Source organism: Maylandia zebra, linkage group LG22 (assembly GCF_041146795.1).
Source record: "Maylandia zebra isolate NMK-2024a linkage group LG22, Mzebra_GT3a, whole genome shotgun sequence".
Lineage (NCBI taxonomy): Eukaryota > Metazoa > Chordata > Actinopteri > Cichliformes > Cichlidae > Maylandia > Maylandia zebra.
This window is the reverse complement of record NC_135187.1, coordinates 25296844-25322992: the sequence shown is the minus strand read 5'-3', so window position 1 is coordinate 25322992 and position 26149 is coordinate 25296844. Positions and strand designations below refer to the sequence as shown.

The following is a 26149-nucleotide window of genomic DNA, read 5'->3' as shown; positions in this document are numbered from 1 at the left end:
TTTTTTAAAGAACCATTTGAAGGACCTTTTTAAAAAGGTTCTTTGAAAAACCATTAAAGGTGCCCCAAAGAACCATTTCTTGATGGTTCTTTGGGGCACCTTTAATGGTTCTTCAATGAACCACTGAAAGAAATGGTTCTTCAAAGAACCATTGTTTGAAAGGTTCTTTGTGGCACCAAAAAAGGTTCTTCTATGGCATCAGTCTAAAGAACCACTTTTGGTTCCAGTTGGCACCTTTATTTTTCTGAGTGTAGCTGCCACTGAACTTTGGACCTGCTTGCTGCTTCACATCAGGACCTGACCACTGTCTTCAAAACCAACTTAAATTTTTGTTTTACATCACCGGGGCTGATGCTTGTTGTTTATATATTTGCTTACAAATAAAATGACTTAAAGTAATGTTCGGGAACAGAATTAAGTTTTATAGCATTAAATGTTGACACAGCTTCCATCAGTTATTTTTCATAAAAACAGCTTGTTTATTTCAGGTCAGTCACCTTTCTAATTATGCTAAAATACTATATAATACTATATTGTATTGGGATAGAGGCAGAGCATATGTGAATATTTGGGGGAGGAAGTGTACAATGTGACTACCATCTTGTCATCGACTACACAAAGTGCAGAAGGTACAAACAAACCTATTTTATTATTATTATTATTATTATTATTATTATTATTATTATTATTATTTCAACAAATCATTCAGTGGTGACTATCAAAAATATGAAGAAGGCAAATGAAAGATGATGATAGAGTTGTAGTTTTTTCTTCCAGCCAGTAGATGGCAATCACGCTCTTATAAAAGCTTGACATCCCCTCCTACAAACCATAAGAAAAGTAAGTTGAGTTTGTCGTCTGCGCATTTGCTTTGTGCGTCCAGTTCAGTGACCGTCCAAACTGTGAATCTCAAGTTAAAGCCATGGCCAAGGACATGACTCTGCTGTGGGGGACCGGCTCTCCTCCCTGTTGGAGGGTGATGATCGCTCTGGAGGAGAAGAGCCTGCAGGGCTACAACCAAAAACTGCTGTCCTTCGATAAAATGGAGCACAAGTCCCAAGAAGTGTTAGATATAAACCCCAGGGGACAGGTAGGGAGGAGCTTTTAGCACACCACCCCTTATAACTGACACAACACTTGACTTTGCGCCATAATATTATATAACAATCTCACGTTAACGTCACGGTTATAAACGCTGATATCGGCGCTTTTGTGCTGCAGAACGGTTAACGGATAAAGATGTGCAGGAAAACACTTCAGGACACGCCCTGCTGCACCTGATTGGACGAACATTTCTCGTGAGCTGACACGTGTAGAAATGAGCACGCGAGTTTGAAGCCGAACTGCACCAACATGGCGGCTCGTTTACGTTAGAGAAAAGTTAACGGAAATGTGTTTATGAAAGCATCTGAGGCGAGAAATGCACCGTGTAGCTGTCTTCATTTATCATAAAAACCGACTAGGTTAAAATGTTTAAATGCATATTAAAGCTTTAAGATAACCAGTTTGAACTTGACTAGCATATACTAGCACATTTCCATCAGACTTTAAATGCGTCTTATTGAATTTATTAGGGAACAGCACAAAAGCAGGACAGTGTTAAATAAAATGTAGAAATGAGGGGTTGTATCGTTGAATATGGGCTCTTGAATATAACCTGCAGCTGACTAAGTGTAGTAAAATAAGCAGTTTAATTTACATCTTTACACTTTCCAAATCTCAGACTGGAAACTGGCCTTTAACCATAAATACGGGAAACACTGCAGAGTGTTATTTTATCCCAGTAAAGTTCTGTTAAAATAAGTAATCAATTTTTTTTAATTGTATTTGTTTGATATACAAACGGTTAACCTAAATAACACCCAGTAGCCTTAGCATTAAAACCTGTTATACAGTACCTAATGACAGTTTTCTTGCTGACACTATTATAATTTCTTTTTCAGATTCCCACTTTCAAACATGGAGACAATGTCATCAATGAATCTTACGCAGCCTGTTTTTACCTGGAGGTGAGAACGTCATTTTGACAAAATATTCACTCACACTGAATGCAACATCACAAAATGTGCCCCAGTTAAATGTGTGTCTTTTCCTAATGTCTTGCAGAGCCAGTTTAAATCCCAGGGAACCAAACTGATCCCAGATGGCCCAGCAGAACAAGCTCTGATGTACCAGCGCATGTTTGAGGGTCTCACATTCTACGAGAAACTCAGTAAGTGTTATCTGTATTTTCAAATCCTGATATCTCCTTTTATAAATTATTCCTTTGAGCCTCAATTCTCTCAAGGAACTTAGGAATGCTGCAAAATGCATATCTCAAATTTTAAAGGAACCATTTTTAATCAGAGTATTGCATAAAGTCAGTTACACTTGTAGGATATTGATCTGGTCAGTTTAGTAGCAGAGGGTTTTTTTTAAATCAGTTTCAGCTGCTTTGCTGTTGATGAATTTAACTGTTCACTGGTTTTTTTTTCACTAGTTTTGCATTTCGCTGGGGTCATTATCACTACTGCTAGTATGAGCTGATACCTGGACCCTAGAGGTAGCCCAACTCCTCCAGGATAGCACATCAATGCAAAACATTGACAGAAGGTTTGCTGTGTCTCCTAGCACAATCTCAAGAGCATGGAGGAGATTCCAGGAGACAGGAAGTTGCTGTAGGAGGCCTGTACAAGGCTGTAGATGGTCCTTAACCCATCAACAGGACCAGTATCTGCTCCTTTGTGCAAGAAGGAACAGGGTGAACACTGCCAGAACTTGAATATGACCTCCAGCAGGACACTGGCATGAATGTCTGACTAAACAATCAGAAACTGACTTCATGAGGGTGGCCCCTGTCCTCACTGCCTGACGCCATGGAGCCAGATTTGCTTTTGCCATAGACTAGCAGAATTGGCAGGTTCATCACTGGTGCTCTGTGCTTTTCACAGATGAGAGCAGGTTCACCCTGAGCACGTGTAACAGACGTGGAAAGGGTCTAGAGAAGCACAACTGTGCCCGGCCTCATATGATGAGAGTATGCAGGGAGTTCATGGAGGATCAAGGAATTGATACATCAGCTTGCCCTCACACTCATCTGACCTAAATCCATTTCAGCACCTCTGCACACCATTTTGAGTTGCTGCTTTGACATTTCAGTAAAATGGACTAACCTGCTACATCGTCGTTTTCACTTTGGTTTTCAGGGCATCTTTGAATTCAGCCCTTTGTAGCTTGGTGATTTTAATTTCTGACACATTTTCCTCCCTATCAGTGTAGATATCAAGCATGTTTTTCCCATTGAGACTGAGGTGTTTTCAAAGTGTTCCTGTAATTTTTGAGCAGTGTATTTCATTGACCATATGTTTTTTTTAAATTTCCAGATTTATCACTAAGTGCTGATATTATGTGAATATGTTAAAGTCAAGTGTGCACAACAATCTTTTGTTACACAAACAGCACTAGAAACAGTGCTGTAGCTCTGATGTGAAACCGTCTAAATGTAATTATTATGATCTCTGTCGGCTCACTGAAGTATTTTTGTCCTACAGCGGCCACCATAGGGACGATTATGCACTTGAATTGGGAGGGGTACGAGAACAGTTTTCAGTTGCAATCTGACATCTAGTGGTAACATTTTGCATCTGTAACGCTAATATTTTACGTATAAAGTTTTGTGTTTTCTCAGATGCAGTTATCTACTATGAGTGGTTTGTCCCTGAAGGTGAGAGACATGAATCGGCTCTGAAGAGGAACAAAGAAGCTCTGGTCACTGAACTCAAACTCTGGGAGAGTTACCTGCAGAAGGTATGTGCATGAACACACAAACTCAGACAGACTCGGCCTGCTTTGATTTGTTCCAACTGTATTTTTGTTTTTTATTTTTTCAAGCTGGGCTCAGGCTCTTACCTGGCAGGACCGTCTTTCACGCTAGCAGACGTGGTCGTTTTTCCAACAGTTGGCACTCTCTTCAGGTTTGGGTAAGCACGCAGAGGCTTTTTGCATTTCCATGTGGTCTCATCAGTAAAATGAAGGATGATCTGTAGACATGGGACTTGAAAGTCTTCTTAATTCTGATTCGTAGGTTGTCTCCAGAGCGTTATCCTAAACTGGGAGAGTACTACAATCTGCTGAAGGAGAGACCCAGTGTCAAAGCCAGCTGGCCTCCTCATTGGTTGGAGAACCCCAAGGGCCAAGATACACTGAAAGACATCTGATATTCATACACAGATGTAAACATGATGCTGCATAATGACAGAGCAGCTTTTGTTGCCCTTATGCATTCTGTGTATACCTAACAGCAGTTTCTGGTTACTCATACATGTTCAGCTTTGTCTAATAGCAGAATAACTCAGTCACACTATCGTAAAGTAAAGAACTAGTTTTCCCTGCTCAAAGCTAGCTCAAATGCTTTGTGTTTCCATGACTTTGCATAGTTCAATAATGCATCCTTTCCACAATTTGGCATCTTTTTTTGTCTTGTCAATAAAAAAAATGTGCATTAGCTTTGTAGAGATGTTTTTCTTTTGTATGTTTGAGCACTGATTCAAGACTTGCACATTTGTAACAAAAAATCCATACACATACAAAGTCACCTCATGTTTTATTCTTTGTTGGATCCATTTCTTGAGCTTTTTAGACATTTTCCTGAACTTGCTGTGATAAACTATCCATCCATCCATTCGCTTCCGCTTATCCTTTTCAGGGTCGCGGGGGGCGCTGGAGCCTATCCCAGCTGTCATAGGGCGAGAGGCGGGGTACACCCTGGACAGGTCGCCAGTCTGTCACAGGGCTAACACACAGGGACAGACAACCATTCGCTCTCACATTCACACCTAGTGACAATTTGGATTATCCAATCAACCTATCCCCACAAGCTGCATGTCTTTGGACGGTGGGAGGAAGCCGGAGTACCCGGAGGGAACCCACGCAAACACGGGGAGAACATGCAAACTCCACACAGAAAGTTTATATATTTTATTTATTGTTGACTATTTAATTTGTAAAATATGTGTATACACACACGTAGAAAAACATTTAGTATACACATCCAGAAATTTTTTTATTTTTTTTTTGCATATACTATTATACATTGTGCATATATTTATTAGTTTCAGATTTAGCCATTCGTATATTTTGCCTGTTTATGTTATTGTATTTTGCACAACTCTGTTGCTTGTGAAGCTCGCACACAAGAATTTCACTCGCATGTGCTGTACCAATGTACCTGCACATGTGATGTGACAATAAAAGTGATTTGATTTGAAAGACCCCGGCCTGATGTTGGAATTGAGCTCAGGACCTTCTTGCTGTGCGGCAACGGTGCTAACCACCGTGCCGTGTTAAACTACGAGTGGCCAAATCCAGTCTGGCACATTCTTAAAAAGAAGGAATGCACAAAACGCCTTAAAACCACAGAAGACAAAGTGACAATGATGATGATTTCAATTCAGAATTCTTTGAGCATTTTGTCTACATTTCATCTGTCGCAGGAGCTGTGACCCCCTTCTCTCCTCTGTACATGATGTACGTTGTATAGCTGAAAGCGAGCCACAAACCTACAAACTCAATATGTTATAGGCAATATAAAATATGCAAAAAACAATTTGGGAACGTTTCTTCTGTCTTAAACTCTTTTATTCACTGGCCTTATACATTAAATATTGAGATAACTTTCCATTCTAGTAATATTTAAATATATTATATTGTGATAGAGGGTGACCACATTTGAATATGGAGGGGGGGGGGGGGGCAGGGAGTGTCTCCTGTCAAATATGATTGTTTTATCACCGACAACAAAATATAGAAGGTACACAAGCAGAGACAAAGTGTGATAACAAGTGTTCTTTTTTTATTTTGCTTTGAACCAGTGACGGCATGCAACACAGAGCCCCCTGAGCCCACATTATTATAAACAGCTACATTTACTGTGAGGACAGGACAGGGATGGGTCTGAATTCTGGGGTTCAGAGGTTTGGAGAAACTTTCTTTCATCACAGCTGAGCTGTCCTTTCAGGAACATCATCTGTAAGCTCATCGCAGGGAACAAGCAGGACTCTCCATCTTCACCAGCAGCTCCCTCAGAGGACTTCATGATAGTGACCTTTGCTCTGTGTAATGTTAGAAGCTCAGAGGCTCTGGACTTTTACACAATGATGTTATATTCAGTCCTGTATCACTTTATATATTTCAACGTGAAATGATCCTCTCTGGTTAGTCTTGTATGAATTGCATGAGTCTCAATTACTTTATAGCTGCTAACACAACATTAGCAACATTAACACAGTGTTAAATAATTTCAGATTAAAGTTTCTAGTTTATCATACAAATGAAGATCTTTTATCTGTCATCAGACAGATTAGTGTTGTCAGAGAAAATCTCATGCAGCTTCATACAGCTGACTACATTCAGTGTTAAAAACAGTCTGAGATCTTTGCTGCAAAAGAACATTTCCAAATAAGAAACCAAATTTACATCATCATTACTCAATTTTGGGGGTTTTCTCTTAAAATAACTTGAGGCAATGGTTTCTTTGATTTGGAACCTTTAAACCATAAAATTATTTCTTTTACTGATGATGATGATTACTATTTTAAAACATGTAATCAATACATAAAATTAAGAATTTTTTCCATCTCATGTCTCAGCATGAGCCTATTTTAGCTTGTTAGCTCAGAGAGTTCAAAAAGCAATCCTGGGAAGAAGGTTTTACTGACAACTTTAAGAGGGAGCTATAGTATCTTACAAAGTAGCTTTGTGAGTGCTTACATTGTAATGAATTGTTATTAAAACTACATAATGATTTTTACAGTATGCTTAAAAAAGGTTTAATACACCAAAGTCCACTAAGCCCACATCACCCCTTTTATGTTGACGTGAAGAAATATAATGCAAATTGGCCCCTAAAGTTACTTTTTTTGTTAGGGAGGATTTGTTTGTTGTTGAGTGCAATGTTTTCACTAAAAGAGTTTTCACTAGCAGTCAAAAACTAATGTGTGTACTTATGTCTGCATTTTTATTCTGTTAAATACAAACAAAATTATAGCAGAAGTGCTGCCACGCGTGTGGCCCGATAGAGAGTACCAGTTTGTTTATTTGGTTCAATGAAAGGCTTCAGGTAGTTAAGAGTGAGAAACTTCTGCAGTTATGTCTTGTTATACAATATTTAAAAAAAATATTTTTGAAAATTTGAAAAGCAAACACTACACTACATTTTTGTAAATATTTGGCATTGTTTTCTTGTTTGTTTGTTTGGGGGTTGTACTACTTGAACACTAAAGTGTCCCTCAAACAAGGTGACAGCTCCAGCAGTGGCCCACAGCTCAGTTAAGTTTGAGATCCCTGCCTTAGAGAATAAGTATAGCTCGTATTATGGCCGCCACGCAGGTTCATCCGGGTCTCCTAAGGATGACCTTCCTAAGTATAAGTGACCACTGCAGTGCACCCTACGAAAAAGTCAAATGGATTCGTGACAATTGCAGTTACTTTCTCCAACCAGTAGGTGGCAATACGCGCTTTTTTAAAAGCTGGACAGCGACACACTTGTTAAGAGAAGTTCAAATGTGCTGTTGTGTTATGCGTGACGCCGTGAATCTCAAGTTAAAGCCATGGCCAAGGACATGACTCTGCTGTGGGGAAGCGGCTCTCCTCCCTGTTGGAGGGTGCTGATCGCTCTGGAGGAGAAGAGCCTGCAAGGATACAACCAAAAATTGTTCTCCTTAGAAAAACTGGAGCACAAGTTCAAAGAAGTGTTAGATATAAATCCCAGGGGACAGGTAGGGTGAGCTATTTTGCAAACAAGCCCTTGTTACTAACACAACACTGACGAATATCCTTGAATCTGATCCTTTTGCATAATACATTGCACAATAACCTTGACGACATCACGGTCATTAATTAACATTGAAATATGGGTTGTTGCTCTGGCGGAAAAGATTCCGTTATTCAAGTAGACTTTTTTTTATTTTTATTTTTTAAGACGCTCCAAGAGACGCCTTGCAGCACCTGATTGGACGAGCACTTATCGTGAGCTGACACGTAGTGAATATGGGTGTAGAGATAACTGAGCTCTTGTGTTTGCAGCTGGGTTTCAAACTTTTTCTTTCTTTTTCTCACACTTGGTTATATAATAATGAATAAGAGCTTGGAGTTGAAGCGCCCTGCCCACAAGTACCATGATGATTTCCAGTACTGCCAAAGAACCAGTTTGAACTTGACGAGCAGGTTTAATCGAATGGCCAGACTGGCCCATTTTTAAAAATGTGTTACTGGGTTTAGTTTGTTTAGGGAACAGCGTTAAATAAAACACAGAAATGTGAGGTTTGGTGTCTGAATATGTGACACGTTGTGTGTAATCTCACTTGTTCTTGTAATTATTATTAAGGATTCCTGTTTGATCCAGCACAGCAGCTTATTGACTCTAACACACTTTTATAACTTGTCATTATTATGATTATTGTTATTCATTTCTTTATTTATTTTTCAGCTTCCCACTTTCAAACATGGAGACAATGTCATCAATGAATCTTACGCAGCCTGTTTTTACCTGGAGGTGAGAACGTCATTTTGACAAAATATTCACTCACACTGAATGCAACATCACAAAATGTGCACCAGTTAAATGTGTGTCTTTTCCTAATGTCTTGCAGAGCCAGTTTAAATCCCAGGGAACCAAACTGATCCCAGATGGCCCAGCAGAACAAGCTCTGATGTACCAGCGCATGTTTGAGGGTCTCACATTCTACGAGAAACTCAGTAAGTGTTATTATTCCTCTGAGCCTCGTCTCTCAGGAAATTTCAAGGAAAAAAATTAAGTTATTACACAGAAAACCTTTGGATCAACTTCCAAAATAATGCCTCTTTGGATAACTTATGTTTTAAAATGGAAAGATTCTCACATCATGTGAACCTGCTAACAGATGAATGTGCCATCTTTTAATGTTTTGTTTTTTAGACGTTGTTATCTACTACACCTTCAACTGGTTTGTCCCTGAAGGTGAGAGACATGAATCGGCTCTGAAGAGAAACAAAGAAGCTCTGGTCAGTGAACTCAGACTCTGGGAGAGTTACCTGCAGAAGGTATGTGCATGAACACACAAACTCAGACAGACTCGGCCTGCTTTGATTTGTTCCAACTGTATTTTCTTTTTCCAAGCTGGGCTCAGGCTCTTACCTGGCAGGACCGTCTTTCACGCTAGCAGACGTGGTCGTTTTTCCAACAGTTGGCACACTCTTCAGGTTTGGGTAAGCACGCAGAGGCTGTTTGCATTTCCACGTGGTCTCATCAGTAAAATGAAAGATGATCTGTAGACATGGGACTTGAAAGTCTTCTTAATTCTGATTCGTAGGTTGTCTCCAGAGCGTTATCCTAAACTGGGAGAGTACTACAATCTGCTGAAGGAGAGACCCAGTGTCAAAGCCAGCTGGCCTCCTCATTGGTTGGAGAACCCCAAGAGGCTAGATACACTGAAAGACATCTGATATTCATCCATAGATGATGCTGCATAATGACAGAGCGGCTCTTGTTTTTTTGCTTGCAGCTTTTGGTAACTCATACGTATTCCGTTTTTTCTGACAGCAGTTTAACTTCACCGCAGAAGTCATGACTTTGCATCTTTTTCTATCCTGTCAATAAAAAACCTTCCAAGAAACAAAAACATTCACTAGTTTTGTGGAGTTATTTCTTTTTTATTAGGATTTTCACATTTAAAACAATGTAACTCTTGTGCTTCCATACAAGTTACCATGTATCTTAAAAAGAAGGAGAGAACAAAAAGCCTAAAAAACAGCACATTATGTCATCAAAAGGTTCAGTGAATCTGGAGAAAGCTCTGTGTGCGAGCACCCAGACCAAAAATCATTATAGGATGTTTTGCCTCAAGCGGCAATGCATTAAAAACTGGCATGATTCTGTCATGGAAATCATTGCGTGGGCCCAGGATCACTTCCAGAAATCACTGCTTCTTTTTACACCTCCTGGCTTTATTGTTGCTGCTTTCAGAGAATAGACTGAAGCTTGTTTCTAGTTTTAAAATGTACTGTAATATTGGAAGTAGGAAAGAGTGGCAAAATAAATTATCACCTTAAATAATTTAAATGATTTTTTTCATTAACAGCTGTCGATTTATTGTGAATCTATGAACTTCTATAAAAAACTGTAGCGCATATTTGAAGCCGTTTTGGTGTGTCTGCTTCTCTTTTCACATCTCGGGCATCACAGATATAGGAAACTGCTGACTGATCCGTTCTCAGGCATTGCACTCTTACTGTCAGTACTCTTTGTGTAGTGCAAAGCTTTCTCTGTTTTTCTGAAATGAACAAAAGTCTTAAGATGCTTATGGAACACAATGTTGAGCCGGACAGCCTGACTTCTTCTGTCAGTTTCTTTCTATTAGCTCCCTGCATTCACCCACGTGCAGCATGTTTACACCTCGATGTAAACAGCAAGAATTAAAACATGGAAAATGTTGAATATTTTCAGTTCTGAGAAACAAGCACTAATGTACCGATGCATGACGGAAGGTCTCACCCTTACGGGAAACACTGTATGCTAGACTTGCACAAATTCAAGCAGAAGCAATGAAGACAGTCACACATTCATGCTGGGAGTTCCTCACACTTAATGTAATATCACAGCAGCTTTTGTTACCCTAATAGACAATCTGTGATCTAACCATGTTCAGGTTACTTCAATAGTAACCCATGTAGTTATCCAGTTTCATCCTCCCAGTCACACCACAGTAAAGGAATTCTGCTACGTGACTAGAACTGGCTTTTCCTGTTCAACAGTTGATCAAATCCATTGTGCTACCATTTCTTTAGGCTGATAGTTCAGTAGTGCACCATTTGCATGATTTTGCATTTTAACAAAAGTTAGTCGTATAGTAGCTATCCAGGCTCATCCCCTCAGTCATACAATAGTACAGGAAAGCATGTGTTGTCATGACTTTGCATAAATCACGTAGTTCAGTGTTACGCAATCTTGCATTTTGATCCAATAAAAAATAAATAAATAAACATGACGTGCTAAAGAAGACTTGTGCAAAAGTTCTTATTATGGAGAAAATTTTAATTATAATGTCAAACCCATTAAAAACATGAAAATAATACTTTGCAGGAGTGTGTTGGAGGATAACCACGTGCTTTTGTTGTGGTAGATTATCATCTGGAAGCCACAACAGACCTAGAGTAGTGGAGAGTGATTGCGTTTTTTTCCACTGCCACACTGATTCTGGAACTGCTCAGGTGGACATTTACTCTGAGTTTTGTGAGGAAGCATCACAGAGAAACTGGGGTTGCTTTTACATAGGTGGCATCAGAGACATGCATTGGACAGTTTCCATGTACATGACATGCTAAGTCATCGTGAGTTTTCAACAGATATTAAGAGATGATCACGTGAGTTGTGAATGTTATCTGCCCCCCCGTATAACCTTTATCAGTTGTAATCATCCAGCGATATCACCAGTGGATGTGCAACGTGAAAACAGCAGGTTGTTAAAATGTAAACCATGATCAAGGACTATTTTGAGAGGTATCAGGAACTGCAAATAAAACAACTCGAGGGCTCTATAAACCTGAAATTAGCCACCAATGTGCACAGTGAAACACTCACTAAACTTTTGTGTTATATTTTACAGGTTTTGTCACTTTAAAAAAATACCGTTTATATAGTCATGTGAAAAAAAAGTCTTCTATGCAGTCCTATGAAAAACTAAGTTCAAACTTTCTGCTTCCATAGAAACTGAGAGGATAAGTCACAGCCAAGTGTTGGTAATTAAATGTTTAATTATATTTTTGAGCACCACTATAAAAAGGAAGGTTTTGGCAGTGTGCTGGTCACACACTGTGTTAACACAACGCCACAATCTTCTTAGCAGTGGACATCCCAGTAATTTCATCCCTAGGTCAGACTGGAAATGCTCAGAGAGACTGCAACAAAACACAAGACTTCGGGAACAGTGTCCTTTAAACAGACAAGACCAAATTGTACAGTCGATGTAATGCACAACGCCACATGTAGCAAAATCCAAATGCAGCATATTAGCACAAATACCTCACACCAGCTGTACAGCTCGGTTGAGGAGGATTTGTTTTGTACCCACAGGACCTCAGCTAGCATGTTAAATGTTGAGTCAACCATGAACTCCTCTGGATCCCAAAGTCCTCTAGGGTGAAATGAATCCATCTGTCCAACAGCTAAAGCCTGGCTGAATCTGGTTCAAGCAACAAGATGACAAGACAGCAAATCTATAACAGAAAAAGAAAAAACTTAATGTGTTGCAGAGTCCCAGTCAGAAACTTGGATTCAACCTTGAAATGCTGTCGCAGGCCTTTTAAAACAAAGCTGTCCATGAATGAATGCTTGAAAACCACAATGAACTGAAGCAACGTTGTAAAGAGGGAGCCACAATGTCTCCATGGCGACTCATAATCCACACAGATGTAGTTAATAGTTAATCAGCAGTGCTGTTACTAAGGGGGCTGCTCGTGTTTGATCTGTCTTGTGTTAAGGCACCGATCTTTTTACGTAACAATAAAATGGGAAGGGCTGTAGCTTGCTATAAATCTGTCTGTGCTCCTCTAGCTGCTGTCTTCATTTCATCATCCCTCCACAACTTCACTCTCAGTTGTAAGAATTCCCTCTGAAACCATGGCTAAGGCAATGACTCTGCTGTGGGGGGCCGGATCGCCTCCCTGTTGGAGGGTGATGATCGCTCTGGAGGAGAAGAACCTGCAGGGCTACAACCAAAAACTGCTGTCCTTCGATAAAATGGAGCACAAGTCCCAAGAAGTGTTAGATATAAATCCCAGGGGACAGGTAGGGCCTTAAGAAAATTACACCTTAGCTAATGTACCATACAATATTATCATTAAGTCTAATGCTTAAAAACACTTTACATAATAACCTCAACAACCTCATCCTCATCAACATGATATATGTATTGTTGCTCTACTAGCTAAGTAAAGCTGGTTACACAACATTATTCAGCCCGCCCATCTTAGTTTTTTTTAAGTTTTAGAAAGGCAGCTGTGAAAGTTGACCTTTGGCCAATGGTGGGCTGTGTCCCAAGAGCAGCTGTTTCAGTTCAGTGCCCTTCTGTCAACACTGATTGTTGGTATATTACAAAATCTTATCCAATGTAGATCTTAACATACTGGCCTGTTCACCTGATTTCTCCTTGGGCATAACGGATTAAAAGTTGCTCAGCACACGCGGGTTAGCACCAAGAACCTGGAGTGTAGTTAAAGCTGTCAAAGTCACGAGGATTTTTGTTTTTTACAACAGGGTCAAATACTTTGTGAAGCTAAAGGTTAGCAAGACGTTATTAGCATGACAGTACTGTATATTGACCTGTTCTGCAGATTGGAGGGGTGACACGCCTGCTACAGCTTTAGCAGCTAACTTAGGCAAAAACAAACTACAATATGTTATATGTTGCACTTTGTGATGCACTACAACATGTAATCATAGCAATCTGCTACTGGCGGCTCTCAGTGCAATTAACATAGCAAACTTCGGGTATCCAAGTGATTCAAATGGCAGCTTTGATAGTTTGTCTTGCTCACGTTCTAATTTTTTTTCCACAGCTTCCAACATTCAAACATGGAAACACTATTGTGAACGACTCCTATGCAGTCTGTTTTTACCTGGAGGTGAGGATTCTAATTCATTAAGAATTATACTGACCCTAAAACTAAATTCAACATCACAAACAGTAACAAGCTCATATGTGTGCGCGTTTTTTTCTTTCCTCAATGGCAGAGCCAGTTTAAGTCCCAAGGAAACAAACTGATCCCGGACAGCCAAGAAGAACAAGCTCTGATGTACCAACGCATGTTTGAGGGTCTCACATTCTACGAGAAACTCAGTAAGACGAAAACTTTGCCTACACAGTTTTACAGTTGACTTAGCAGTAGCAGCTTGAGGAGATATGGGTGAACTTTGAGGAAGCAGTCTCTTCCCTTCAGAGCCTGCCAAACTTTCTAGACTGGTGTTCCATCACGTTAGATGATGATGGAGATAAGTAACTGAAATAAGTCCAGACCCAAAACAAAACATTTTAGACAGTTTATGAGCAGTGGATTTTGTATGTATTTGAAAGCCATTTATATCCTAGCTCTTACAGGTTTATGAATGTGTTTTATGATTGCAGCTCAGACAGATACAAAGGTCGCAGTCCACTTAAAAATCTTAAACATTAGCAATAAAATCTTAACGTCAATTCCAAAATGGACAGGGAACCAATGAAGGGACGTGTTCATGATTTCCAATACCAGTGAAAAGATGAACTGCTGTATTCTTGACTTACAGCAGGTGGCACAGAGATAGTTATTCTGTACCAAAGTAGAAAGTCATCCAGGTGGGAAGTGATAAAAGGGTTTTCCAGGCCCTTTTGAGGAAGTCCGGACTTTATCTTGGCAATGACTCTGAGTTGATAAAAGAAATGGTACAATAGTAAATGGAGTGTTGCTTATATAACACTAACAAAGCACAGAGAGTGCTTTTTACTACAAGCCTCATTCATCACCCAGTCACACAAAAGCACTTTTTTCCTGTACCTAAATGCTTTTGTGCGCACATACAGATGCATCAGGTGGTCATCATCAGGATTTTGCTCGAGAAAACTGGAGTCTGGAGTAGTCAGGGGATAAAATTCAGTGACCTTCCAGTTGGTAGATGACTTGCTCTATCTCCTCAGCTACAGCTGCCCAATAAAATCAACATCAATATTGTAAAGAACAGTGAACTCAAAATCACAGTGTGGGCTCTTGGAGAGTGGGTAGTCTTTTACCAAAAATAGTGCTTGATAAAAATAGTGCTGCGATGCCTTTACAGTAAAAAATGTTTTTAGCATCATGTGATTGAGTTTTGTTTATTTTCAGATGCGGTTATCTACTACGACTGGTTTGTTCCTGAAGGTGAGAGACATGAATCGGCTCTGAATAGAAACAAAGAGGCTCTGACCACTGAACTCAAACTCTGGGAGGGTTACCTGCAGAAGGTATGTGAAGGCACACACACACAAACACACGCACACACACACAAACACACACACACACAGAAACACAAGCTGACATCGCCTGCTTTGGTTTATTCAAACTGTGCTGTAATTTGCATTTCTTTTATCCAAGCTGGGCTCAGGCTCTCATGTGGCAGGACCGTCCTTCACACTGGCAGATGTGGTCATTTTTCCTACAGTTGCTTATCTTTTCAGATTTGGGTAAGAGTGGCAGAGAAGGAAATAGAAATGACAGCTGCTTCTCCTTCATGTTTCATCAGTATAATAAGTGATGATCTGTAGTCACTGAACTTTATATTCTATATTCTACCTTCTGCTCTGATCTGTAGGCTGTCTGCAAAGCGTTATCCTAAACTGGGAGAGTATTACAATCTGCTGAAGGATAGACCCAGTGTCAAAGCCAGCTGGCCTCCTCATTGGCTGGAGAACCCTGAGGGACAAGACACACTGAAAGACATCTGACATTCATGCAGACGTGAATGAATGTCACATAATAATATTGCAGCTTTTGTTTGTGTGTATATCGAACAACAGTTTCTGTTGACTGATACAAGTTCAGGTTCCATTAACAGCAGTTTTTTTTGTTGTTTGTTTGTTTTTAATATGAGATGTCATGTAGCATCAACCAACAGTCAAAAAAATTAAATCTACACTTTTTTTTAACCTTTAATAAATTTATATCAGTGAACTGGAGTCAGAACATTTTTTGCTAAAGAAGAAAAGGACTAAGAACTAGTTTTCTGTACACAAAGGGAACTCCAATGCCTCATGCTTCAATTTGATATCATTTGCATGATTTTACATTGCTACGTTAAATTCACAGCCTCATGTATACCCACTGAGTGTACTGTATTTTGGCCATTGTCACTTCAGTTAAAAATAAACTTGTGTCAATCAGCATTGTTGACGTATTTCATTATGCTTGTGAACATGAACTCAGATCCTGCACATCTAGGCACCACTAAAACCCTTTTACGTGAGGGTTTTTTTCCAAAGCATGATCAGAAGCTGAGTGAGGTAATTTCAGGATGAACCCAGCCTTTTTAGTTTTATAAAGTTGGTCAACTTCTTATCAGGGAACTTGTATGAGAGGGACACAGTTAATGTCAGCTCACACAGGTTTTATTTCTCTTTTGCTTTGCAGCATTTTGTTTGCTTTTTTGTCGCACACCAACATCATTTCACTCATTCTGACATCAGCAGTTTTGTTTTTCGCCTGGTGTCACGCAGAATAAAGTCTGTATACGATAGCCTTCCAGTCGTAACCACGGCATTTTCAAGTCTCCACACATTCATGCAGCATGTTTTAATACTATACTGTACAATGCTACACTAGTGCTTCTCCTATCACACCCAGCAGCAGCAGCAGCAGCAGCTGTGTTGCTTATAGCCTTTATTGTTCATTTAATCTCTTAATATTTTTTGATTTTCTTTGTAAAAAACAAAACAAAAAAACCCTCCCGTCTTCCTGTAGGAAGCAGTTTGTGACTGGTTATATGCTGCCAGCTCTGCCCCTTTCATGTGAACGTGCTGGAAAAAGCCTGGGCTGGATTACCAAGCTGGTAAACACTGCGTGTGACCGCTTATCCTGAATGCAGTTGTTATGGTTAAATGAAGCCAGATAAGGCCCAAGATATCACTACTATGCTAAACATGTTTCATAGTACGTGCCTCTGCTGTACCTGTTGAATTGAGTTGAGTCAGGTACTCAGTTCTTGGAGCTTCACCTGGTTTTGTACTTGCTTGGAAAGGTTAAAGTAACTATCATGGAGCTGCACAAACCTGCCCGAAAGCCTCTGCCGAGTAGGAGAGCGCATACACATGAATTTGAAATGTTCAGATGTACAGTCGATCAGAAAATACTTCCACCTAGTGACTTTGCCCTCTCTTTAGCCTCTCAGTTAACCTTTATTCATATAAGGTGGTACACTAAGGAGTTCCTCTATTTTCAATGGGAGCCTTGTGTGACAAAGAAAACAAAAGAACGGATATAAAATTCCACTAATGGACAAGTAATGCGTGTGGCATGCAACCAGGTTGCCAGGTTATCAGTGGACCTGATAAAAACATCAGAAACAAACTGTTGCTGTAGTCAGCAAAAAATGCTTACATCATGCCAACTAAGCAAAATGAAAACACTGAAAGTAATGCACAAACACAATATATGTGTATGTATGTATCAGTCAAAGGCAAGAAGAAAAACGTGCTTCTTATTCTGACATGTATGGGGAAATCTTGCAGAAGTTTATCCCACAGCGAGCTCTTCTTTGAAAAACAGCCCAAGATAACAGAGACAGCGATCGCAGCAAACATGCAGTTCTCTTCACCGCTGTTCATGCAGAAGTCCATGCTGCCAAGTGCACACTAACATGAGAAAGAAGCACAAAAGAAGAAAATAAAAACAGAAGCAGGGATTTGGTGAAGCTAGAAATGTGGATGTCAAATGAAAGAATGCATTAAAATCAGGGGTATCAGACAGAGAGACGTGAAAACTGTGCCAGTGTTGCGTAAGTGCCTGCGTGTGAAGTTGTAAATACACGACTGCTGAGTCACTGTGAGTTTCAAAATATCAGCAACAACACTGCAAGAATCTATAAAGCACGAACAAGGATGATAACAGTTTTTAACATACGTATAACAGATGGATGTCAACTATAGCTGTGATTGTTGACATGCAACCGTAATAATAAAGCCCACAGGAATAAAGTTGGGTTCTGATAAACCCCACAGAGACTTTCACTTTCACTTTAGTTTCTACACCTGATTTTAACGTTATAAACATTATTATTCACTGAAATTCAGAATATTGGTGCGGTTTTGCAATAGCTGTGAATACAACAATCTTTATCAAACAAAATGTTTCAAACTGTGCTGCTACAAAAATGTTCCGACAGCAGCATGTCAGGTAAAATGCAGGTGCGTGATCTCGCTCAAAAAATAATTCACACCCCGCTATCTGTGAGAAATCTCTTGTCAGAGCATCAAAATGGGACGGGACTTAAAGCCACCAATCCGGATGTTGAGGGCTGGAGTTTTGCTATATAATGAGGCTCTTTACCTGCTCTAGCTTCAGTCTTCTCATCTTTAACCTCCCTTTAACTTCAGCTCCCAGGTTAACCTCTGAAACCATGGCCAAGGACATGACTCTGTGGTGGGGCTCCGGCTCTCCCCCCTGCTGGAGGGTGCTGATTGCTCTGGAGGAGAAGAACCTGCAGGGATACAACCAAAAACTGCTCTCCTTCGAGAAAGGAGAGCACAAGTCGAAGGAAGTCATGGATGTAAACCCCAGGGGACAGGTAGGCTTGCATCACATTCATACCTTTAAACTGCACTCAAACCCCCACCTCCTGAAGTACTTTATATTCACTGTGCAATTACAAATAATAATGCCTAATTTTGAAGTATATATTAATAACATTCATTCTACTTTATCTTAAAGCTTCCTGCCTTCAAATTTGGGGACATAGTGATCAATGAGTCGTACGGTGCATGCTTCTTCCTGGAGGTGAGAACCTTACTTAAAATTTCATGTCACTGAGGAGTTGTTAAGTTGGAGGGCGACTGGTGATTGCATGCTCTGCAATGCTTTGTATAAGCAGACACCCTACACCGCAGGGTGCACTGCACCTCAGAACAGTTGCTCGTTTCATGTGTTTCCGTGTGCTTTCATGTGTTGTTTTCAGTCCAAGTTCAAGTCCCAGGGAACCAAGCTGATTCCTGACTGCGCCGGCTCCGACAACAATTGCGCTTTGATAGCTTTAATAATGCAGCGTGTGTTTGAGGGCAACACACTTCACCAGAAAATGGGTACGTTAACTCTGTCATGGCCTTCTGAACATACCTGTTGAGCTCGATATCCCTGTATGCTGATGTGGACACTGAAACCAGGGGATTTACAGAGCTTATAAAGAAAATCTTATAAAGTTCTTTCTGTATAACTTAGCTGTTGTTGTTGCCATTCAGAGATTTGCCTTTTGGGATTTTAAACAATGCTTGGCAACATCACGCACAAACCTGCAACCTTTAACCCGCTGAGACTTCATGTCTTCAGCAAACCTCCTCAGAGGCTTTGACATCAACTTTCACCGACGTGGTCCGAGGTGTTCAAAACACATGCAACACACAAAAGAGCTGTGCCTTCACTTAAGAGTGTTACATAATGCATTATTTCTCTGGGGAGTAACCCTCACAACATGCTGGGATGTTAATCTCTGCTCAAATTAGCCTTGCAAGTAAATTCCTGAGACAGTGTAGAAATGACACCAGAAAATCCCATGTAACCAAAATGAACATTTGCTTAACATGATCACTCATTTTTAAATAAGCTGCTATAGATGTTATTTGGGTACCTTTTTATAGTCTTCAGCCTGATGTTAGACAGTAATTGTCTGTTCTGATATTTTGCAGCGGATGTTTTTATGTACAACCGGAGGGTCCCGGAGAATGAGAGGCACGAATCTGCCTTTAAGAGACTCAAGGAGACGCTGACTACTGAGCTGCAGATGTGGGAGGGACACCTGAAGAAGGTATGATGCGCATGCACTCACAAGCACCCAGAGCACGACAGCTACAAAGCTGCAGAAACAGGCAATAACCCTAGCAGGAAGTTATAAGCTGTTGGATGTAATGGGTGCTACCGTGTAAAAGCACTTTGTCTATTTTCTTTTCTTTTTATCCCCTCGGTATTTTGACTCATTATAATGATTTAAAGGGGAAAAAAATGTCCAAAACATCTGTTCACAGAGATATCAATTGATGTTGAACATTTGATGTTTACGTTCCTGAAAACACCAACTCACAGTACAAGATTGTGCAGGAAGTCAGTGTAATGTTTATTTAACTAAGCAAGTCATTGGCAAAACCTTCCTATTTACAATAGTGGCCAGACTGCCTCAAGAGGAAATAGAGGCAAGTCAAAAAAACAAGTACCGAATGTTGACAGTTGGCCGATGCACAGTACTTGGATGATGACGAGCTGATTGTCTGAAGTCTTTTGTTGAGATATGCTCAGCAGCTGCTGTTAAGGAGACAATATATGTAGAAGAATTAGTAAGCCAAGTTTCACCAACTATTTAAAAGATTTTTTTAGCTTCCATCCAAAATCTTTTTTTCTTTGTCTTCTTTTTTAAGACACCAGGCGGTTTCCTGGCAGGGGAGAACTTCTCCATGGCTGATGTGATTGTTTTTCCAAGTGTTGCTCTTCTCTTACGCATGGGGTAAGTAAGCTAAATTTGCAAAACTGACTTGTAGCTGCCTGGATTGAATAACAAACAGCAACAAACTCACACCAACTTTCGTCTTTCTTGCAGGCTAAGCGAGGATAAATACCCCAAACTGGCAGAATACTACAAAAAGCTGCAGGGCAGACCAAGCGTCAAAGCCACCTGGCCTCCTACTTGGAAGGAGACCCCAGGACAGGAACTTTTAAAAGATATCTGAGACTGAGAAACCCATCAGCTGGCGAGCACATTTTTCCTGTTGCATTTTTAATTTGTTACCCTGTGCTGCTCTGCAGTGGATATTTGAACATTTGTTACTGAACATGCCATCTTATTTCTGTTGTGCTGTGAGTAAAAGCAATAAAAACTAAGTTTTATTTTTGTTTGCTTCATTATTTTCAAGTTAAATTTCCACCAATAAAATTTGACCTTTGGCGTCAAACCTGGCCCGTCAATGTAAATTTAAAGTTTTGATGCTATTTTTAACGAGGTACCACTCACATTAGTGCTGCGTAGTCTTGACAGGAGAGATCACCAAACAGAAACTTTAAATTAAACTTTTTGCTTTGTTTTCTCTGAAAACATCGCACAATCATGTTTACGAAAACATTTCTATAATTATGCTGCTGTGTCACAATCAGAGCAGTGGCAAAGCCATCAGATTTTTTGTTGGGGTGGCCAGGCCTTTGCTTACATTGCAGTGGTGCAGAAACTGCTTTTGCATTCATTTTGCAGCAGAAGTCATAGTAATTTCTTTTCTCACCCACTCTTTTGATATGAATGCATATTAATGCCTACATTTTAGGCATTCATGTGCAATAACACTATTATGCCTTCAGCTGATCAAAAAAAATCAATAAAACCCTCTAGTGATTGTTGAAGTTATTGTTACTAAAGCTACGATAATTTCAGTGGTGTTGTGCTGCTAAAATATAAACAGGCTTGCTTCAGCAGAAAAGCTTGAATAGCCTAACTTTATAGTAAAATTCCTTTTTATAGCATTTACAAGCTTAAACAAATAAAGCGCAATGAAAGGTCATCATATCAAAAGAGTCCTTTATCTATTGGGTGTGGTGCAACCACTTTTCTCTGCACAAAGGTAACTCAAATGGCCCGTGACAGCATGAGGTTGCATACATGAGGCACTTTGCATTAATCCTTTTTATGTCATTTGTGAATTTTCACTGCTATGTTAAATGCACATTCTCCTTATTAAGGATCAGTGAAAGCTCAGTTTGAAAATGCATTTGCAATATTATTTGGATGAGGTGTCCAAATCTGTCCACCAAGTTTGCTGTGATCACAGTTTAAAACCTCATAGGCCCATTTGGTTGTCTTTCGGTGGGGTGTGTTTTTTGGCTCAGCTGTTTGAAGAGGGAGAGAGCAGGTGATTCAGGCTGCAAGGCTATGGGATAGAGGCTGTGTGAGACACCTGTTACACATTGTCTAACCTGCCTCCATTATTTATTCAGTAGCACACCAGACGGAAGCGGGCTTACAATGAGAAGGAGAGCTGGCAGCAGTTTAAAACAGGCTGAATGGAGTATGGAGGTGACCAACAGGAACAAGGAGAGTACAAAGACCAAAAAGCACAATTGTTTCTGAGTGTGTGTGTTGGGAACCCACAACAATTCTGACTTGTTTGAAACATTGCTGCATGGTCCGTCTGAATATACGCTTGCTCAAAAAAGGAGTGTGTCATGCTACGTCTGCAAAATGAAAATACTGAATTAATGGAAACACAGGAAAGCACATTTTCAAATTAAATTCTCGGCATATGCCTTTTCTTTCCTTTTAGGTGTAGAGAAATCCCGATGCAGCCTATTACTGTTGAAACTTGCATGTAATAATATTGCAGGGCTGCAGCTGTGTGTGTGTGTGTTACTTGGACAAAGGGACTTCAGTAAAAACCACGAGTTTTGCCTTTCCTCTAGCAATCATTCACTCAGGAAACAGTCCACTGAAACGGACCCAGAAGAGCAGAGATAGTGATCGCAGCAAATGTGTCCACTGTAGCTTATTTCACCGCTATGTGACATTGGCAATTGTTCAAGTGCACTTTGACAAGAATTCAAAGGCTTACAGAATGAAGCACAAAGCAACTAGTATTATATTGTGTATATTTTAGTGCTAGATGAAATTTGTATTTCAAGTACAAAGATACATAAAATAGTTGATATTAGACACATTCAGAACTAATGCGATTGATGGACGTGAGAGACGTGCCAGAATCGTGTGTGCATTGTGTGCATGTGTGTACAGGGGGTGAAAACAAAGTGCTAAGTCACCGTGAGTTTCAACAAATCAACAGCATTACTTGTAAGAATATATGAATGCATGAAGAACGATCTTTAAGGGTTTAACATATGCACATTAGATGGATACCAAGGTTGTGACTGTTGACATGCAACCGTATTAATGAAGCACACACAAGTAACGTGCAGGAATGATGACATCTGAACGAACTGCACGGGAGCACGGCAGCAAAGCGCCCAGTGTCACTTTACTCTGTGCACTTGATTTGATCTGAAGGTGAATTGTTTTGTTTGCATTTCCAAATGCTTTTCAACATAAAAAATGACAGTTTTGCACACCTGTGAATACGAGCAGCTTTAGATTAAATCACAGTCAATAAATTTAACTGTGCTGCTGCAGAAATCTCTGACTTTCATTATCATGTCATATAAACTGTGGGGTTGTGATGTAAGAGGGTAAGAGATCTCTTGTCAGAAGACCAAAATGGGACGGTACCTAAATCCACCAATCCGGATGTGGAGGGCTGGAGTTTTGCTATAAAACGAGACTGTTTCAGTCGTTGTGGCTTCAGTCTTCTTATCTCTAACCTTCAGTAATTTCAGCTGCCATACTAAGCTGTTCACTCTGAAACCATGGCCAAGGACATGACTCTCTGGTGGGGCTCCGGCTCTCCTCCCTGCTGGCGGGTAATGATCGCTCTGGAGGAGAAGAAACTGCAGGGATACAACCAAAAACTGCTCTCCTTCGAGAAAGGAGAGCACAAATCAAAGGAAGTCATGGATGTAAACCCCAGGGGACAGGTAGGCTTGCATCACAGGTTTCAATCTGGACTTTGAATGCTTGAACTTGAACCTATTCATATTTTTTCCACTTTGTCTTAAAGCTTCCTGCCTTCAAATGTGGGGACAAAATCATCAACGAGTCCTACGGTGCATGCTTCTTCCTGGAGGTGAGAACTCGAGCAAGGTACTGCCTTGTTGTCAAGGAGATAGGTTGTTGGAGGTCAAGTTGAGGGATTACTAGGTTTACCATGATTGTTTGGACATGCACCCTACACTGCAGAGTAAAAGAAACCAGAGCTTTTTGCTGCTCTTTATAACACTTACTGTTTTCCTGTCTCGACCAACAGTGTGAGTACATGTCCCAGGGAACCAAACTGATCCCTGTGAACTCCAGCGAGAAAGCCCTGGTGCTCCAGCGTACCTTTGAGGGTAACACGCTTCACCAGAAAATGGGTATGTTAGCTTAAATCTTCTCTCTGGTTTTGAACCACAAAGACATAACTGTTGAGTTCCTGCACTTTCACGTCCGATCCCCCAAATTACATTTAGTGAGGTTTTAGTGGGACATGCTCACTCTCTACATGACTTATCTGTTGTTGTTGCCATTAAAAGATCTGCCTTTTGGGATTTTGAGTCAATGATTGGCAACATCACGCACGAACCTGTCACCTTTAAACCACTGATACTTCATGCGTTCAGCAAACCTCCTCAGAGTTGGTTCCCCTGCTCTTCCCGAGGTCAGCGTTGTTCAAAAAACATGCCACCCAAAATAAGTTGTGTGTTCACATAATTAGGCTCTGGCATAATGCACTATTTCCTTGGGAGTAACCCTCACAACAGGATGTTAATCTCCGTTTATCAAAGCAAGCATTTACAGCCTACAGCCTGATGTTACACAGCAATGCACAGACATACCAAAAATACAAAATATGGAAGTGGATGCTGTGCAGTGTGTGGAAACTTTCTTTTTTCTCAAAGCTTTAAATCCTCAGACAGTGGATATATTCATGAAATGTCTGTTCTGATATTTTGCAGTGGATGTTTTTATGTACAACCGGAGGGTCCCGGAGAATGAGAGGCAGGAATCTGCCTTTAAGAGACTCAAGGAGACGCTGACTGGCGAGGTGCAGATGTGGGAGGGACACCTGCAGAAGGTATGTGAATGACCTGCACGCACTTTCACTCTACTGCTACAAGCATCCAGTGCACAAAACTTATACCTACATAGCTTTGTTGCTCTGGCTTTGTGCTCCAACTGCTTTGTAGTGGGAGAAACAGTCTGGGAATTTTTTTCTGAGGAAAGTTTATGTTTTGACACAAACATAATCTTTGTAGGAGGAGGTAAAATCACGTACTTTACACCCAAACAGCCTATTGCACTGTGTTACAGAGATGCAACTCTTTTCTTTAACCAGGCGAGTCACAGGAAAAACCTTCCTACAATCTGGCAGATTCTAAAGCCTCTTAAGAAAACTGGGTTAAGGTTAGAAAAACACCAAAAGTTAAAAAACAAAGCAGCAGGACATGTTTGGATGATATTTGGACAAAGCCAGGCAGACTATCTGTACCAAATTTAAACAGTCAATATATACGCTAACACTGTTTGTGTAAAAATCTTACCTAAAAATTTTACTTATGTTTAAATGTAAAGACACACTGTGGAATATTTAGAATCTGAGTTCTGCACTGTTTTCCCCTCACAGCGCTTTATTTTTTTTCTCTTAGACACCAGGTGGTTTCCTGGCGGGAAAGAGCTTTTCAATGGCTGATGTGATTGTTTATCCATCCGTTGCTCTTCTCTTCCGCATGGGGTAAGTAAGCTATTTTACTAAGGCTGACGTTTAGCTGCTTGGCAAGATGAATGAATGCAATAATAAACAGCAGTGAACTCACCCTGATTTTGATCTCTCCTGCAGGCTAAGTGAGAAACGTTACCCCAAACTGTCAGAATACCATAAAAATCTGAAGGACAGACCCAGCATCAAAGCCACCTGGCCTCCACTTTGGAAGGACACCCCTGGACAGGACTTTTTGAAAGACATCTGAGATTGAGAGGCTCATCAGCTGACAAGCCAATCTTTTCTTGTTGTGTTTTTAATTTGTTACTATTCCTCGTATTTCAGTACAATATGATGAATATTTTTTTTAACATATACTTTTCAAAGACCTTTTTATATGTCCACTTAGGTGGACAACTGATGTGTATGGAGTGACACATCAGTGTCCAATGTAGTGGTTTATTTGCAAGTATACCATCAACACTAACACAAATACAAAAAAAAGCCTTTGAATTGCTGTCCACTGCAGTGACCACTATGTGTGAAAGGGTTAAATCCATCCTGCAGCTGTGCAGTTTTGACAGGAAAGGTCACTAAATCAAAACTTTAATGCTTTACTTGATTGTTGTCATTCTTCTCTTTGAAACTGAGCTTTCCTATCTAGGTAGCAACACTTGAGCAATCACTGTATGGATTTGTAAAGACATCAAAGTCACATTAAATGAAACACTGATCTGTTCTACAAAATCCAGGGGACAAAAAACAAACAAACAAAACACCAAAAAACAAAGATCTGATATATGTTGTGCTTCAAAAAAACAACCTGCTACCCACAGTCCAACTCACAAATTATAAAGATGTTCTACAAACACTAGAATTATATTCAGCATCACAAACAAGTGTGTGTGTGTGTGTGTGTGTGTGTGTGTGTGTGTGTGTGTGTGTGTTTATTTCTTTTTAATTCTTAATGGGATAGCTAGTTTAAGTCCCAGGAGAACAAATGTATCACAGGATTTGAAAGAGAAATGAAAAAGAAGCAGAGATTAAAACATAACATAGGAAACACAAACAAAGCATAGAGAGACAGAAAAAACAGAGACTACAGAAGGGAA

At 40.1% G+C, this 26149-nt stretch overlaps 4 protein-coding genes across 6 annotated transcripts; all 4 read left to right on the top strand.

Moving 5' to 3' along the window:
- Positions 1-818: 818 nt before the first annotated feature.
- Positions 819-9637, top strand: LOC106674783 (glutathione S-transferase A). Of its 3 annotated transcripts, none has more exons than XM_076879125.1 (6): positions 819-1090; positions 8465-8530; positions 8628-8733; positions 8933-9057; positions 9134-9222; positions 9327-9637. In XM_076879125.1, exons 1-6 carry the CDS (start codon positions 923-925, stop codon positions 9457-9459), a joined length of 687 nt encoding a protein of 228 aa, XP_076735240.1. In that variant the 5' UTR covers positions 819-922; the 3' UTR covers positions 9460-9637. The 3 variants fall into 3 exon arrangements, with proteins under 3 accessions (XP_076735240.1, XP_014263450.2, XP_004547839.3); XM_014407964.3 differs by lacking the exons at positions 8465-8530; positions 8628-8733; positions 8933-9057; positions 9134-9222; positions 9327-9637 and adding exons at positions 1944-2009; positions 2107-2212; positions 3668-3786; positions 3871-3959; positions 4064-4483 and having other exon boundaries at positions 825-1090; XM_004547782.6 differs by lacking the exon at positions 819-1090 and adding an exon at positions 7533-7754.
- Positions 9638-12549: 2912 nt separating this feature from the next.
- LOC101474657 (glutathione S-transferase A) lies at positions 12550-15902 on the top strand. The gene is made up of 6 exons (XM_004547780.5): positions 12550-12799; positions 13570-13635; positions 13745-13850; positions 14866-14984; positions 15115-15203; positions 15332-15902. Exons 1-6 carry the CDS (start codon positions 12632-12634, stop codon positions 15462-15464), a joined length of 681 nt encoding a protein of 226 aa, XP_004547837.1. The 5' UTR covers positions 12550-12631; the 3' UTR covers positions 15465-15902.
- A 2166-nt stretch (positions 15903-18068) lies between these two features.
- On the top strand, positions 18069-20598 carry LOC101475427 (glutathione S-transferase A). Its single transcript, XM_004547783.3, has 6 exons — positions 18069-18298; positions 18442-18507; positions 18686-18809; positions 19410-19528; positions 20133-20218; positions 20312-20598. Exons 1-6 carry the CDS (start codon positions 18131-18133, stop codon positions 20439-20441), a joined length of 693 nt encoding a protein of 230 aa, XP_004547840.1. The 5' UTR covers positions 18069-18130; the 3' UTR covers positions 20442-20598.
- Positions 20599-23053: 2455 nt separating this feature from the next.
- LOC101475730 (glutathione S-transferase A) lies at positions 23054-25654 on the top strand. Its single transcript, XM_004547784.2, has 6 exons — positions 23054-23277; positions 23361-23426; positions 23607-23712; positions 24295-24413; positions 24985-25070; positions 25176-25654. The coding sequence occupies exons 1-6, from the start codon at positions 23110-23112 to the stop codon at positions 25303-25305; spliced, it is 675 nt and encodes a 224-aa protein (XP_004547841.1). The 5' UTR covers positions 23054-23109; the 3' UTR covers positions 25306-25654.
- The last annotated feature ends 495 nt before the right edge of the window (positions 25655-26149 follow it).